The sequence below is a fragment of the Vanessa tameamea genome, chromosome 24 (genome assembly GCF_037043105.1).
Source record: "Vanessa tameamea isolate UH-Manoa-2023 chromosome 24, ilVanTame1 primary haplotype, whole genome shotgun sequence".
NCBI classification, from domain to species: Eukaryota; Metazoa; Arthropoda; class Insecta; order Lepidoptera; family Nymphalidae; genus Vanessa; species Vanessa tameamea.
In genome coordinates, this window is record NC_087332.1 from 1,529,399 (window position 1) to 1,548,176 (window position 18,778).

Here is an 18,778-nt window from a genome sequence, read left to right on the forward strand (position 1 = left end):
CGAATTTTTATCCCAACATGTTCCTTATTTGGTAAACCTTATCATAAATATCAGTAATAAACTAAACTTAACTAAACTAAGCACATGAAAATTTCGTGGTGCTTACGCCGTCAGCTGTGAAGAAAATAATTGTGAGAAAATCTACGCATGTTGGAAGTACTTTCTCCTCGAGATGAAAATAAATATTTGCCCAGCAGTTGGACATTTACAAGCTAATTCATACATTTTCGTTCATAGTACATTTAAGAATCAAGGCGTAAAATATTATAAATTCACTCGACAGATACTTTATAAGCAAGCTAATATATGTAGTATTATGTTTTGATGTAAACGCATCTCAGACGATATTTGTACAGACACAATAAGGTAGTCGTTGCATCTAAGAGCTTTTAGGCTTCTCAGAGGCTTTGCTTTATCATAAACTAGCATTTCGTTCGGTTACAAAAAATAACTTTAATACTTGTGTGTGTGAGTGTTGTGTGTGTGAGTAAGGTACACAAAGTATTACTAAAAATTAAATAGCTTTATTCAATTTAACAGCAAAAGATATAATTAAACATATTTCATAATATATGTATGTATATATGATATAAAAATCTATGTATGCTACTAATGCTTTTTACTTTATGAAGGTTTCGTAATTATCATTCGGAATAGAAATTGAGGTGCGGGTTCAAACGAAACTTTCCTTTCTGTTATAAATAATATTGAACACAATTTAAGCTTGAACTTGTACGTCAATATTTTGTAATGTTATCAACAACATAATAGCGCAGAGGGAAGTTTCTAAGAAAGTAAAAGTTGCAGTCGGTAAATTTCATTGATGGGCGAAGGATTCCTCTCTTTTTTGAGGAGAAGGTTCTCTACCACGCTTCTCCAATTCAGGCTAGTATACGTGGCAGATTCTTACTCGCCATTTGCAAGTTTAATCACTATGTTTTCTGTTACCTCCGAGCAAGAGATGAACTTAGAATCATCAGATAAGATTTGCGTCTTCTGCCATCTGGACTATCACGACTCTCGCACGAATTATAGTAATATATTTTTATTTAAAGATTTTTGTTTTGCAAATTTTTAAATCAAATCAAATCAAAATATACTTTATTCAAGTAGGCTTTTAAAAGCACTTTTGAATCGTTATTTAACAAACTATTTTAAGTAAAGCTACCACATGTTCGGAATGTAGATTCTGCCGACAAGAACCGGCAAGAAATTCAGTAGTTACTCTTTTCCATCAACTAAAAATACAGTCATGTTAAATACAATTATATATGTATGTTATGTCTCCTGCCGGGAAGTCAACAAGCATTAACACCACGCTTTTTTATCATCTATATAATCTTGTATCGAATAATATGCCTTCTTTGCCAATGTATTTTTTACAAATTATTTGAATTTACGAAACGGCAAAGTTAAATTTCACGTCGATTTTGATAATTGAATTATAACATTTTTGGCAATATAAATTAATTAGTGCATCATTGATAGTGGAATATTACCATACCGTTTTAATAAATAACATTTTATTTATTTATTAAAACGGTATGGTAATTTTAGCTCCATCGTGTTTTCCTGGTAATAATGCGTACAGAGTGATTTCGATATTATTAACGCAACGTATAATCAACAGACTAGTACCACAAATGTTTGTGATTATTTTCCTAATTAATTATTAATGACGATCATTATCAGTCTGTGTGAATCCACTGCAAAAAAATAATCAACTAATTTATCATAAATCCAGATTATACTAGATAAATACTTTTCAAACCAATATAAAATACACAAATTGAGCTCACAAAACTAATTTTGGAACATTTGAACTTCAGTTAGAATATATGTGTTTAATAGTTGTTCAATAGCGTAGCGCTACGTTAATTCGTAGCTATTCACTGCTACAATATTCGTAGCAGCGCTACGCCGTTTCAAACAATTGTAACAAAGCCGATACGCATATATTATGAGCCAATATATATTTAATGAATTTGTGGGACTAAATTAACAGTATATTTAAATTTTATTCTCGAGAACAATATGGCTACAGGCTTTATATGAGTTACAAACATTGTATATCTTTTTTTTTCAAAATAACACGCATCATTACTTAAACGAATTACAAAATTTTAGTTGTCTTTCTTCATTGTATATCTAAGATAGTTTAAAAGGCCCAGTGAACATTTATAGCCTTTATTCATATACGTTGTTTAGCGGTAAATTCTATCTCTCTCTATCACAATGGATTTAAAAATCGAAAAAAGAAGACAAAGCATTAGTTAACCAATAATCCTCTTTACAATATTTATAGCTAAAGTTTTTGAAGTATATTACTCTAGTACTTATATTAATAATAAAACAAATTCATTCTATATTCAATTTAAAATAAAATAACAAAAGAGAATTCGTCATTAATACAGTTTCAACGGTAAATTCAGAATGTAATGCGATTCAATATAATTCATTCCGTAACTTTACAATTATACCAATTAAACGTTTATCCATTCAGCAATGAATTTATGTTGATACAAATTACTTAAATATTTTAACGAAACAAAAGCAAATTTCTGTGACACTAATAATAATTCATTGAACAATCAATTGTTACAATACGGAGGTCTTACTTTTTATTCATTGATATAATTTATTTAAGGAAGGTCTATATGTTGAAAAACGCCATGGTATTGGTTATTGGGGCTGTAAGAGATAAAATTAATTAAATTTTTAAGTTATTATTTTAAATCTTATATATCGATTATTTTTATAAAAACAAATATATGTGCGAAATACGGCTAACGCTGGGGGTTAGAGTGAGTGAGAAGAAATCTGCCTACCGTTGCCGTATGCGTAAGAGAAAGGGAAGCCAGACATACTGGCGTCATAACGCGTTACGTAACGAAGCGGTTTACCTTCTCATAAAAAAAAATCAAAAATAAGATATATTATCAATCAGATGAAATGATGAATAGTTTATTTAAGAACGTAGTATTATATTCTAAGGAAATATTGTAACTTGTTCTGGAAAATAAAACAAAAATAACCAAACAGAACAGGCGACTAAGCTTAGTAGTAGTACTGTACAGTAAAAGTACTGTCCAATTTTATAGTAGGTATTTTCATCGATCAGTTTTCATTTTTAGAAAGGGCTGGAGGCGATTAAATCGTTCCAACTTGGAAGAAATTTATGAACAATAAAAATATTTCAAATTTAAAGAGAGTTGTTTCTTTTCTTTCTCGCGATAGAATTAAAGTAACAGTCTGTACATGTTCCACTCCTGGGCTAACGCCTCCTCTCCCTTTGAGGAGAAGGTTTTGGAGCTTACTCCACTATGATGCTCCATTACGGAGTGGTTAGACACATGAAGGTTCCCTCACGCACACCACATCACACCACAGCACCACAAGCACGAGATGAAGTATCAAAACCAATTACATGACATGAAAATTTAGTGGTGCTTGTCTGGAATTAAATCTAAAGTAATCAGTTAAGATACACGCGTTCTAACCACTAGGCCATCTCGTACAATAGAATACGATACAAAAAATCGAAAGAAAAGTATTATGTTATAAAATCCTGTAAATAATTCATCAACTATTGCAGTGTTAATTCTGTAAAAAATCATTTCATATCTAAAACATTCATAACCGACTTACAGTGATACGCTATTATAATGCGTGTTTTCTTTAAATGTCATTACTAATTAAAGTCAAAGTCACTTAACACTTGCTAACATTGCGATCATGTTTTACTGTGTCTCACAGAACGGCTCTAGGAATCGGATTTCAACATTAATTGTAAAAAAATATACCAAACTTATTTACAATGTAGTTTTCTTTTTCTGGTATAGAATGACACTATGATGTTTTAATAAATTACGTTCACAATATATTTGAAAATAATACATCAGAGCGGCTAGTGTTAATATCTGTATGTAAGACAATATATTGCCCTACTTCGTACAGGTAAAATAATAATTATATTCATTAATAATACATTTTTGGCATAAAACATAATTCACCGACTCAAACTCAGACAAAAAATTCATCAATTTTATTTATAATCGAAATAAGCCCAGCTGATTAAGCGAACTTCAATGGCATACTAATACAGAGTAACAATAATATATAAAATGTATATCGACATATATTCATAGATTTGGATAACATCATATAACCAGCTCAAAAAATTATATCTCGTATACAAACACTATGTACCAAATATGTATATTTACGTCAAAAATCTTATCTTTTATAAGGATCGAGAAATTATTTGACCCTCATTCGATATTCGAAAAACATATAACACTGTCCGTATTGAGAATTTATATGCAACTTGTCTGCTAACGTTATATTTTAAATCAAAATTAACAATAAATAACATTCATTGCGTATACTCGATACTGTTTTTTCATTACATAACATTACACCCAGAGTTTCCAGTTTCATAATTGCAATTGGCCTAATTAGAAGCCGTAAATTTAAATCAATATTGCACGGAAGTACTATAATGTTAAATAAGCTGAACCTGCGGCTTTATCCGAGCGAAATTTATAAAACAAACTTCCATACGCCTTAATTTCGTAAAATCCGTAAATTCTTAGCTGATGTCTACACCCTATAAGGAACCTACCATCCAAGTTTCAAGTTTGTATGTGTAATTTCTGAGATTTCAAGATTAATCCGTAAATGGTATTTCGCTTTTATATATACATATATATATATATATTATAAAACGTATTATTGAAATTGACTTTTTGTTAATAAATTTTTTTATACACCGTAGCTTTGAATAGTGGATAATGATCAATTCAAGGCACGTAATCGATTTCCGCAAGTACTCTCGAGTTAATCATGAAGTTGGAAAGTTTAAATGTCATGAGAAAAATTTATATTCACTAGCGAAAGATCGAGAAGAAATACTTTACACCCAACTAATTTTATATACATCTCAGTATTAGTAGAAGGGTTGCACCCAGTCATCACAGATTAACCACCAAAAAGCAACACTTAGTATCAATGTGTTTAAGTTTAAAGGATGAGCGAGCCAGTCTATTTAAAGGTGCTAGAGACTTAGCATCTTAATTCCCAAGGTTAATTCATGAGTAATGTAAATAAAGGTTATTATAATTATAATATTTCTGGCAGTACCGATGTCTGGGTGACCATTTACCATCAAGTGGCCTATTTGCCAGTCTATCTACTTTCAATAAAACGAAGTTACATCCTGGGTCTGATCAGTAATCAAATACTACCTATTAGCTATCTCACGAAATCCTTAATAGCAGTTACGAGTTTGGAAGTCGGTACAGCTCAAACTCGCGTGCCACGTTAAACATGTTAAGTCCTGTACCTAAAGTTTTCATCCACGCCTTACTTAGTTAACTGATCGGAATATTTCTAGTCAAAATCTTACTACTAAAGCTTATTGACGTGTAACTGTTTTTTGAGTTTAAGTGCGAGCTCCATAAGGTTTAGTCCGCTATGCAGTAGTTCAATCGCATTTCGTGGAAATACCTATCACCAGGGCTAAGAGCATTGCAAACTTTTGCTGTGACTGTACCGTGCACTTACAATTGTACCGCCTTCAAGATAGAATAGTCACTTTTTATATAATAAATAAATAACGCATATTAATAACTCATAAAAATTTTGTTAACATCTTTGACACAGCTTGAACTTCGATTTTGCTTATCTCGGAAAGATTCAAACGGATACACACTTAACTGTACAAATTGTCAAGTCAACGATGACGCACAGAGTACCAATAAAATCATGCACTAACTTTTATATTCATATGAGTGTTGCATGTCGATAGTCGACTATCGATAGACTATCGATAGTTAAGGTGTTAGAGATAGTATCGATAGTCTATCGATATCCTGAATAGTTTTCGAGGTCAACTATCGATAGTCAAACTATCGATAGCTCCGCTACACTGATTCATATCGTGGAAGACGAAAATCAATGGGCATGTATTTCAAGTAGGTTCTCAAATAATAGGTACCTTCGAAAATACTATAAGAATAATTATTATCAGAATTATAATCGTCCCAAAATAATTTCAAATTGACGTCACCGCTGCGGCCGGCAGTTGGACTCGATTCTTCGACATATGACATATTGTATAGGTATACAGCAAATAATTACCTATTTGTATGATTATGTACTGAAATACACGCAACAAACCATCGAAATCGGGCCAACAGAAGATAATATCAATAGCATATTCAAAAATACGACAATAGTAAACTAGATCAATGCGTTACACAATAGGCATCAACAACAATAGCATTATTAACAGCCAGGTGGATCATGCCCTATATTTTTAATAAATAAATAATAAATAAATATTGGACAACTCCACACACGTTACTCTGATCCCAATGTAAGTAGCTAAAGCACTTATGTTATGGAAAATCAGAAGTATCGGTACCACAAACACCCAGATCCAAGATAAAATAGAAAACTCTTCTACATCGACTCGGCCGGGATCGGACCCGGGACCTCGGAGTGGCGTACCCATGAAAACCGGTGTACACACTACTCGACCACGGAGGTCGTCTAAATAACGTCTAAATAATCATTTACAGGTAGCTATTAAATAGATTATCTTTTAGACAAAGGAATTTTTGCCATAATTAATAATGTGTGAACTTAATACCATAGTACGTTTCAGATATTACAATTGGCATATATTGGCAACATTCCTTGTTGATTGCCACGAGTATTGTCAATAACGGCTTGCACTACGTATACTTCGTTTGACAATTTTCCAATCATGAAAGAGATCAATTGTGTCTGCTCTTTTATAAGGGACATTTTTCTTGTAATCTTTTCGAAAGGTTTATAATGAAGTATTGACTTATTTAATGTATGTTTTAAATATACTAATATTTAAATCACATTTTTATATGAATTTACTATGAAATGGAATGTAATATAAAAAAAAAAAACTAAAAAAAAAAAATTTAAGTAGGAATTGTATTATATAAAATTTATCGGTGTTAGTTGAGAAAAATATTTCAGTATTTAACATAACATATTTCATACTGTTTATGTAATAACTCATTAAAATTATGTCAAAAATTACATTTAATTCCTATCTAATAAATGTTCGACTGACTATTTACGCTGCGACTACGAAAGGCGTTACAGAGATTGCCACTTACCCCAGATAACTGAAATAGTAAACCAATATTAAATTTAACATTTCACTTCAAACTTTATTTAATCTTAACTGATATTATAAATGTGAATTTGTCTATTTGTTTGTTTGTTACGCTTAAGTAATCAACTGACTATAATTAAATTTGGCAAACAAATTGACGAGTATGGTACCTAACAGGGTATGTAAATTTTTGAACAATTTCCCCCCCTCCCCCTTCCCCCTTACACGCGAAGCGGATACTAGCTTGAAATATATGTGAATATTCACAACGACACTGATCACTTTGATAAACGGAAAGATATGTTTATAACGCCAAGTTTCCGACTCCGCAAAGTCAATAAAGCCTTCTTGGGGCAAGGTATCTCTTTCTATAAAAAAATTCTGCAGCCATTTTTAACTTTGCCAGTTCATAAATTCAAATCATTCAAACCGGTGGTAGCTTCACTTATACTCATATAGTTTGTTAAATGACGATTCAAAAGTGCCTGTAAAAGCCTACTTGAATAAAGCATATTTTGATTTCGAAATACTTTTCATACGATCAAAACTTCCAAAAATATTCACATTTCAGCATAACAGTTTATCTTTTTGCTGCCATACCCGAAACTTGACTATCGGCGTAAAATAAGTAAAACTCCAGACTGAAAACTCACAGCACTTTATCAGGATTAAAAGCTCTCAAAGTTGTTGAAAGCTTTGCGGTCGAATAGTGAGCTTTTTGGGAGCATTGTAGGTGAAAATACCATTGAAATAAGTTGTAAAAGTAACCAATTCACTAACGGTTTGCGCTTGGGTAGCTTTGTGTAGGTGAAAAAATATGCAAATCCGGCTCTAATGACCAGAAAAGTTTAACTTGATCTAAAATAATTTCGCAAAATTTTTATTAGAAATCCTTTATTTCATTGTATTATGTTTTTTATAAAGCCAAGCTCTTACTACAAACATATTTATAGCAAACTAATATTACATTAAAAATTTAAATAAAAACGAACAATGTGTTTTGAACGAGTATAACATATTTACCTATTACAAAATAACTTCTTTGCATATTTTGAGCTTATAAAAAGGCTTGAAAATATAATTATGTCATTACGATAAGCCTAACATAGGCTTCAAGCGAGTCTAGCATAATGTCTTTATAATGAACGTGTGGACAGACAGAAGTTACAATTAATGGAAACAAGTTTTTCAAAAGAATAATGTGTATATTATTATACACGTGGATTTTTTTTTCAGGAAATAAAGTCATTGCGACCTTTATATAAATATGTATGCTTAAATATTCTCTTGAAATAAAAAAAAAATAAAAATGTTAAATGATAAATTATGTATCATTCAATTTACTATCTGTATCGATAGAGTTAAGCAATTAATTATGAAGATTAATTTCCCAATGAAATATCATTACTTAGAAACTCATTTAATTTTACAGTGTATGCAATAAACAAGTAAAATTAAATCAATTTCAATTAAAACTTTTAATAACATGAGGACAAATTAAAAATGATACTAAATTAAGAAGCTCTAATTCTGTATCGTTATAATTTTTCTTATTCATAAACCCAAGACCATTTTGATGAGTGTCTACATTCCCCCGGAGACCCTCATTAAAACTTGCTCTACATGAAATTTGAGTTTCCTTTGTGAGTTCTTTTATAAGTATCTTATTATTTACCGTTTTATGAAACTCTAGACGTCCGTATAATGTTTATTTACACTTATGAAAATTTTACGTAACTTTTTAAATTAATTGGGTTCTAAATGCTCACTTGGTGATAGAGTAGGGTATTGTAAAATAGGCTGGGTAAGTTCCACTCCTTGATCAGATCATATTCTACCGCTAAACAGCAATACTTGTAATGTATTTTTGTGTTCCAGTTTTAGGGGTGAGAGAAAAACTTAGTTCAAGAGGTCGATGGCGTATTAGCGATGTAAGGAATACTTGATATTTCTTACAGCACCAATGTATTTGGGTGATGGTGACCACTTACCATCAGGTGGCCAATTAGCGAATCTAAAAAAAAACTTAATTAAGTAAAATGTATAATAGTTACAATGTCATTAATTTTCTGTGTTGTCGACAGATGGCGCTCTTCGAGGGGAGGTAGAAGCACGCGGGCGCGGCACGGAGCCAGCGTTACTCCATGAGCTCCACTCAACGCTGCCGCCTGCCGCGCCCGAAACCTGGCACACAATTTCCCTCATTCTCAAGGGGCTCGTCTTTATCACAATCATCCTTGGGGCACTTCTTGGAAATGCTCTCGTAATCATATCTGTCCACCGTCACCGCAAGCTTCGAGTTATCACTAACTACTACGTCGTCAGTCTCGCAGTTGCTGATATGCTGGTCGCTTTGTGCGCCATGACTTTCAACGCTAGTGCTGAACTAACTGACACTTGGCTCTTTGGGCCACTCGTCTGTGATATCTTCAATTCCCTCGACGTGTATTTCTCAAGCGCCTCCATCCTACACTTATGCTGTATATCCGTTGATAGATATTATGCAATAGTTCGACCATTGGAATATCCGGTGACTATGACGCACAGAACAGTCTGTTTTATGCTCGCAAACGTCTGGCTTTGGCCAGCATTCATAAGCTTTGTTCCCATATTTATGGGATGGTACACAACAGAACAGCATCGTCAATTACGAAAAGCGCATCCAGATGTATGTATATTCAAAACGAATATGATCTACGCCTTAATATCATCAAGTGTTTCGTTTTGGATACCAAGTATTGTCATGATATCAATGTATTGTAAGATTTTTAGAGAAGCTATTAGGCAAAGAGAAGCGCTGACAAGGACTTCATCAAATATTTTGCTCAATTCTGTCCATATGAAACATACGTCACACAGTGCACATCATTCTCATTATCTACACCCTGATAGAAGACCTTCAGATATAAGCCCAAACTACAGCACCTTTACGGAGGTTGGTCCAGAGGAAACAGAGTTTGGAGGAGAAGTTGTGATGGCTTTGGGTGACATTTGTCCTAGTAAGGAAGCCAGTCCGAGAAAATCAGTAAATATAAGTTGTGATACAGCTAGTTCTGGATATTGTTCTGGAGGCTCCAACAAGAGATCATCAAGTGGACAGCCACCTCCTGGATGGAGGCCAAGCTGTACATCAGCAGTGGCAAATAGAGAATTAGCAAAAGCAGCAACAGAGCTGAATTCTCAAGGTAAATATTTTATCGTCAATATTTCTTAAGACTTTTTTAAACCATACTCACTATATTTTAAATAAAAAAGCAATTTACGACCAACCTTTTTTATTATAATAAGGGTAGGTTGATCAGCAAATGGACCACTTGATGGCAAGCGATCACCACCGCCCATAGACATATTATAGCGCTGTGAGAAATATTAAACATTCCGTACAACACCAAAGTGCTATCAACTTTAGGGGCCGAGTTCTTAATATATCCCTCGTGCCTTTAATTTCACTGGCCACTCACCCTTCACTGTATAGGCTGGGACACGCTTAGATGTGCTTGCACAGAGCACCAAGAAACCTACCTAAACTAAACCACTTCGAAATCAATAAAGTTTGTAAAATTCACAAGGCTCTTAAAAGACACGAAGGCAATAACAAAAATTAAAAGGCTCAAACCTCTTTTATACAATTTATCTTTATTTAAACATTTCGATAGATCTGAAAATTACCAGAGATCACGCTGGTACAGTAACACACATTCAGTAAGTAATGAAAGATTATAAATAAAGATAACAGTTGAACGTCGAACCGTGGCGAGAATAAATCCCTGACATTTTAATATCAGATAAATATCTCTTTGATATTTGTTGGCGTACAATTACATGGTTGTTTGTTGTATATCTTTACTAGACGTAGTCTTAATTAAACTGTTTTTGTGTCCATAGATTTACTCTATTCTCCCTTTCACAACTATTTTACTTTTCGTATTTCATCTTTTTTTTCGCTGGAAAGACGCCTTTACGTTTCTACCACATGGTGTGGGGTATGCGGGGTATCCAGCAATTAAATCGCCGGAATACCCAGTCAAAAACTAGCGGTACCATGAAACCATCTCCTTCCAACACCTCTCACTGCCGATTATGGCGTTTATCCTGCATGTTTTACCTAATACAATGTCACTTATATATTATCATACTTTGTGAATGTGAGTGCAATAAATTATAAAATTAATTAATAAATGAATATTTATGTAAATTCATTTAATTTAAATAGTAAAAGCCTGTATGTATCTATGGCCTCCTCTCTGAAGAAAAAGATTTGGAGCTTATTCCGCCACGCTGCTCTAATGTCGGTTGGTGAATACACATGTGGCAGAATTTCCTTCAAATTAGACATATGTAGTTTTCCTTGACCGCTAATCATAGACACAAATTAAGCACACATATTTCTTTAATAAATCAAATCGTATATCAAATCGATATGTTAAAGACATATGTGTGCTAAACAAACTTATCTTTTGTTATTAGAATTTTTTTATAACTTGGGCTAACCAGATTAATCGAGCAGCGCTTAAAACATTATTAAATTCAAGATGTATACGAAAACCACAAACTAAAATATTTTACCTGTTGGAAAAATAAGAAACTCTTAGGATAGATCAGAAGCTGGCACACAATAATATGCACTAATGGCTCTATAAACGAGTGAGTCATAACCCTGTGGTAAAGATAACAACGATATAACTCTCAGATCGTCGTTCTTGAGACAAAGGCGACCAAAGCGTTTTTGTTTAGAATTTTTTAGAGCTACATGTTCGTACTGTTTTTTTCATGAGCCATTCTTGTGGCTTGACAGCACATTAAATCGTAGTCATAATCCACTCGTAAGCTTTGTGAAGAAACAGAGTAAAACTAAATCAGAGTCTTTAAATTAAAATCAAAATATTCTTAAGTAAATTTGTTTCTCTGTTTCGATTACCTGAAGTTTATGTTTATGAGGAATGATCGAATCAGGACAAAATCAAAAAAATATCTTTGCATATAAGTTAGTAGCATCGAACCACTGGACCGTAGCTTATAAACTTTCGCAGCAGTACAGACGAATTTATAAACCAGTAACATATTTGTCCAGAGTAGCGTTGATTAGTAGTGCATATAGTTGAAAACAGCGTTGCAGAACTATCGATATATTGACTATCGATAGTTGACCTCGAATACTATTCAGGATATTGATAGCACTATCGATATTATCGTTTTGATCAATACTATCGATAGTATCACTAGCTCTCTGTAAGCAATACTATTGGTAGCAGCGATACTATGGATACTATCGATAGTATCGATTGTTTTGGACTATCGATAGCTTAGGTTGAAAGTAATGATTTTTGCAATACTATCGATAGTATTGCTCATGGGGAGTTATCGGTACTATCGCTAACACCTTAACTATTGATAGTCTATCGATAGTGGACTATCGATATGCAACACTAGTTGAAAATAATGCAACGTCCGAATCTATTATATTAATGTGGATCTATTTGAAACCAGATATATGTTATATTCTTATGTCTTGGGGAGACGGAATAGGCGCTAATAGTTAGTCGTCACCAATGCTTTGAGACGTTGATACTGAAAGCAATATTAATCATTCCTCATATAACCAATTTATGTGCAATCAACCTTGGAACAAAGATGTTATCTCCCTTGTGCCTGTAGTTACACTGACTTACTCACCCTTCAAACTGCAACACAACATTACTAAATATTGCTGTTTGGTGGGATATGTGATGCGTGTTTGGTAACTTTTCAAACCGATTAGAAAAATGGTTGGCTTGAAATAGAAAAATGAGTGAGGAGACGATAAGACGTGACCCTGGGGCCGTGGAAGCGTGAGGTGGGAGCCTCACGTGTCCTATTTCAGACGGCCCTGAGGAGGACGGAAGCTAGGATGGCCTCGTGCTGCCGTAAGTACTAGCAAGGAGTTCAGGGGGCGAGATCACCGTCACCCCCTGAGGAGAGGTCCGTCGAGTCACGAGCGGAGCACTGCACAGGAGGGGCCGTGGATGCGTTATATCGACACGATCCCGCTGCCATTCCAATCCGTGCCGAGGATGGCCATCGCAGTGGTTTTAGTGAGTAAGAATCCCTTATAACCCGGTTTCCCCCCAGGGGTCCGGGTACCTTGCTGAATGTTTCCACTGCACAGTCATCGGTTAAGATGCACGCGTTCTGACCACTGGGCCATCTTGGCTCAATGGAAGTTAACAATACGTATTATTGGTGTTAGACAATAAAATATTGCAAAAGCTCTACCATCAGATGTTTGGTACCCATTTATATCATTTCACTGTCGTTAAAATAAACCAAATATTCCAAATCATAAATGGAGAGTCTTTCCGAGTAAGACAGAAAGACATTATTACATATAAAACAAAGTTTGTAGGCTACGCTTGAATTAAAGAAACTGTCAAACTGATTCTATCCGACCAAATGAATACAAATATTCTGACTTTTCAATCTTTACCCTTGAAGGATAACTTGCGATCAAAATTCGACTTTAACATCCTATCGTAGAGTTGGAAATGGATCAAAAACACCGATACTAGGCATATTTTTTTCTAATATAAAATAATGATTCCCTTTGAGAAAATATTTTTGATTTATATATTCTTTTATGTTTTTCAAGACCTGCAAAGATCAAGGACGTATATAAATCCATTAAAGTGATATTTTATATATTGATAAGGTTTTCGCTATCGTTCCCAAGGTTGGTGGTACATTGGCGATGTAAGGAAAAAGGTTAATTATTTACGGGGCTAATGACTACATACATTGGTGACCAATTACTATCAAGTAAGTTCTATGTGTCCGCCTAACAATGCCATAAGGAGAATGATTAGCGCTACATATAGCGCCCTATAGCGCCCTATAGCTTTAAATATTATAAGAAAGTATAAAGCAACACAACGCTTGCATACAAGATACCAGCGAGAATATTAACTAGACGGTTACTATCGATTTGAAATTTATTTATCGATCGTCGCTAAGTAAAATTATCAAAATATATTTTTATAAAGAATATTAAACCATATTACATAAAATAAGTAATGAAAATCCCGCTAAAATTACAAACCTCACTAATTTATACTAAAAAGGATTTATATTCCATAAAAACCAGATGAAAACTTTTTAATTACACAGAAAATGAATGAAATATTTCAAAAATCTGTTTAAGATTATTGAAAAGCAACTGACACAACTACTTTATTGTACACCATTAAGAGAAAAATAAAATAAAATCATGAAAACAGCCTCAATAAAAGTAGCATCATATTATGCGACCTTATCGCAACATAGCGACATCTACCAGGCAACCAACGGTAGGTGACTCAAAGGATATGAGGTAGGTGGTGCTGTAATAATAAAAAAAATAACATTAAACTAATAAATAAATGTAAATATAAAATACACATAATACATATCAATAAAAAAATATAATATAAATACATAAAAAATTACAAATTATATAAATACTATATACAATAATTGATTAATAATAAGTTCTGAAACATAACAAGAAAAAAAAAAACAAAACAAAAAAGAATAAAAATACAAGAAATTATTGGTGATTGGCATTTGAGACAAAAATACAATACACACGGAAATCAGAATCCAGTATGAGTGTACGTATATCTCTGTGTGGAGTCGTAAAACTGCATCCCATTTCAATTTACATATGTATTGACAATATCGCTATTCAACCGATAGTATATGTGATTGATAGAGTTTTTTATTTCTGTGACACAAGCTGTCGCATCGATATTCGATCTAGAGATACATTTAGTTATTAATTTGACCTTGACAAAAAAATGCGGAAATCTGAACATCTCGTGTGTCAAATTATTACCATAGTAAATGCCCACGAATGACTCGCTACAGGACAAAGGCCTCTTATCTAAGAGGAAGTTCGGTTATTCTATCAAGTGGTCCAAATCGTGTTGGCACGGCAAAGGTGGGCCAGCAGTCCGGCCATTGCGGATCCTGTGATGCCCCCAAAGAGATGGAGTAGGAGCCGCTGCTTTTTTAGACGGCATTCCGATGAACTGGAGAGCACTAAGCGTTCTCGGCACCAGCTAGTCCGACATAACCCCCGATTTCGCGTGGGAGAAAAGCGTTTTTACATTGAAATAAAAAAAAGTATGTTGGCGTAATATAAACTAAATGTGGCAGAAATTCGTTCAACAATTTTGAATTATAAATGATAACATGAATTATTAACACAAATTAAGCTCATTAAAACTTAGAGAAGTATCACTGATGCTCGGATTAGACTTGAAGCTCTTCGGTTAAATATGCCGTATTTTAAGCAAAATGCCATGTTGGCTCAGTAATGGCATTATCAGACGAATACTCGTAAATGTTTCAAAGTTTACTAAAACGGTATAAAATAATGCGTCTGGAATATACGACTGTTTTGAGATAAACATTTACATTGCGAATACCATATATCAATTAAAAATAATAATAATCTTAATATCTTTAACTTAAGCTATGATGCTGCCCGGTTCTAAAAAAGTGTAGACAAACTAAAATAAAAAATAAATAAAATTAGATATAAGATACAGCAATGCCTCACAAAACATTGACTTATAGCTCAAGAAAGTCAATGGGAGTCATCAAATCTTTGGGTAAACTACGTTTAAGAGACACAAATAAAAAATGGATCATTCTAGAACTTGGACTAAGATGTTATAACATAATTTTATCTTATACCGGATGAAATGAAACTAGTTTTTTTTTTTTTTTTTCTTCTTAACTTTTAAAAGTTCACGGCGCTAAAAGATATTAAATATTCGAAATTAATTCCCACCAGGTGCATCGTTACGGGCGGCGGGCAAGTCGTGGCGTGCTGAGCATAAAGCTGCCCGCACACTGGGCATTATTGTCGGCGCATTCTTATTGTGCTGGCTACCATTTTTTCTTTGGTAAGTAACGCAACAAAACCTATGAAACTATACATTTCACTTGAACGGATACACGTAGTCAATCAGATGTATAAATAAAATTATACGTATCGTGTGACAAATGTTTAGATCGAAGTTGCTCTTGCTATATATTATGTTCGATATATTATGTATTACATAATTGACACAATGAAATAAATGAATAGCTTTAACGTTATAAATTAAATACCACGAAATAAAATTGTTTTTAAAAATCACGTTTGAATTATGTAAAATCTTTTTTTATATATTTATTTTTGTTGTATTTATTTGTAGATTAAGTATTACATTTTTTTTTATACTTTTTATAATTGTGCCGTGTAAATAAATAAACGTTTAATTTTTTCTTTAAATAATATATCAGTAGTAAACAAAAAAGAAAGAAAGAGACGTTAAAGTCGCCTGCGTCGGTCGGATTTGGTCGGTCGATGTGACGATTTCTGCCAGTTCACTCTACTGTAAGCTGCGTAAAAAGAACATCATTCAAATAAATCATCATGATACCATTATGTATAAAAAATAATCTATTAAACATGTAGTAGTTTATGCCTTTTCGATATAACAATTAGAGACACTTTTATAGAACACAATTTTAATGTTAAAATTCTATTATAGCGTGTGGTCGTTTTCAAACGCTGACGTTGGCATATTGACGTCGTAGCAGCGTTCAAATGCGTCGGGCCACTACTCTAGTTATTTCGAACTACTGCAGCGTAAAGATCGTGCCTAGCGTCAATATAAAATAACAAAATTTGAGCCATAATTAAGAATCAGTGACATTGTAGGCCTACTATTTTTATCGTCCTCGATCACATACATTAGTCTAACCTAACATAGCATTTTCCAATCAGACAAAAATAGTGGTTCCATAACAATAGTTCGCTTAAAAGGAATTACTAAAATTGATATATAATCAGAGACAAATAAAGGATACTTGCCCGTGTGTATACCTCACGAGTACTCTTTATTGACTATGATTGTGAGCGAGACGTCATTCGCTGAGATATGCATTGAAATACGCCAGACACATGCTCTCGAAACGTCGATTGGAACCGAACGCTAAAATCAGGCTCGCCGTGCCGTAATGCGATTGTTTATGTGACAGTTTCAAACATATCGAATATATGTACGTTACGTACGCGCCGGAATCCATACTTATTTTCCATTTAAAAAGCTTCATTTAATTTTTTTCTATATAATTTAATCTAGAGATCAAAATCAAAATACACTTTATTCAAGTAAACTTTTACAAGGACTTTTAAATCGTCATTTAACAAATTATAGTATAAATGAAGCTACCACCGGTTCGGTATTCAGATTCTACCAAGAAGAAGCGACAAAAACTCAGTAGTTACTCTTTTTCAACATTTAAAAATACAAAGTCATTTTAGTTAAATACAATTATAGTGATATGTATGTACATCCTGCCTTGAAGTCAACAAGTATTCAGAGTATTGTACATTTATTTTTATATAAAAAATAGGTGGATGGGCAGTTGGTCCACCAGATGTTAAGTGGTCACCACCGCCCATAGGAATTAGCGATGTAAGAAATATTAACCACTTTTTACATTGTCAATGTGACACAAACCTTTGGATCTAAGATGTTACGTCCCATGTGCATGTACTAAGCCAAACAGCAACCTTTTTGGCAGTAGAGTACATGCAAACTTTATTCATAAATTCAGAATATCTGACGAGTGACTGATGAATTAGCCAGACTGTCTTGCAAAAAGCCCTACCACAGTCATCATATTATTTAAAACTACACATTTTTATCAATATTTGTATTTTTAAAGATTAATAAAAAAATTAATTCTCGTAATAATTGTAATGTAAATAGAAATTTAGCAAAAAAAAAAAAAAACAATTATGCATTGTAAAGTAGGCGTTAACTAGTTACACAATATACGCGGTTTTATTTCTTATAACAAACAACCCTTTGAATTATTACTTGTTATCATGAATTCATTTGTTTGATTTATTTTTATTTCCATATATATAATAATAATAATTTCTTCACAGGTACGTAACAACAAACGTCTGCGGCGAGCCGTGTGACACGCCGTCGGTGGTCGTCGGGGTTTTATTCTGGATTGGTTACTTCAACTCCGCACTGAACCCGTTAATATACGCGTATTTTAACCGCGACTTTCGAGACGCGTTTAAAAACACGCTCATGTGTGCCCTCCCTTGCTGTTTCAGCTGTTGGAAAGACACGGGCACAGCGTCGTTCGTGTGATAGAAGCAATAAGTCCTCAACTTTAAATGTATAAAAATTACTTGAATATTTTCTTTGGGGACTATTTATTTGTTATCGTTAAGTAAAAAAATACTTTTGTTATATGCAATATCGTTGATAATGTTACGGGTAGCATTAATAAATTTATTTAATAAAAGAAAATATCCAGTATAACAAATTTAATATTACCACAACGAATTTTGAGAAAAACATTCCATTCCGATTCCGAGGTTGCTATATCAAAAAAAACGTTGCTATGTTCTAAGGAGAACGTAATGGCAGCATCGGAACCGCCATCTTGATTTGGTACGTAAATGAACTTATCATTTTCGACCCAACTTGTTCTGAGGTAAAATATGTAATCGTTGTAATTAAAATGTATTATAAAAACTATTAGTTAATGAATATAATATTCATAAAGAGCAATAATTTT

At 33.3% G+C, this 18,778-nt stretch overlaps 2 protein-coding genes across 2 annotated transcripts in view; both read left to right on the top strand.

Annotated features, from left to right (window-relative positions):
- LOC113404864 (uncharacterized) overlaps positions 1–18,778 on the top strand; it is a 295,398-nt gene that overhangs the window by 81,878 nt on the left and 194,742 nt on the right. The gene's annotated exons all lie outside the window — the stretch shown is intronic.
- On the top strand, positions 9,254–18,531 carry LOC113404870 (octopamine receptor beta-3R-like). Its single transcript, XM_026645939.2, has 3 exons — positions 9,254–10,347; positions 15,975–16,086; positions 18,129–18,531. The coding sequence occupies exons 1-3, from the start codon at positions 9,504–9,506 to the stop codon at positions 18,343–18,345; spliced, it is 1,173 nt and encodes a 390-aa protein (XP_026501724.2). The 5' UTR covers positions 9,254–9,503; the 3' UTR covers positions 18,346–18,531.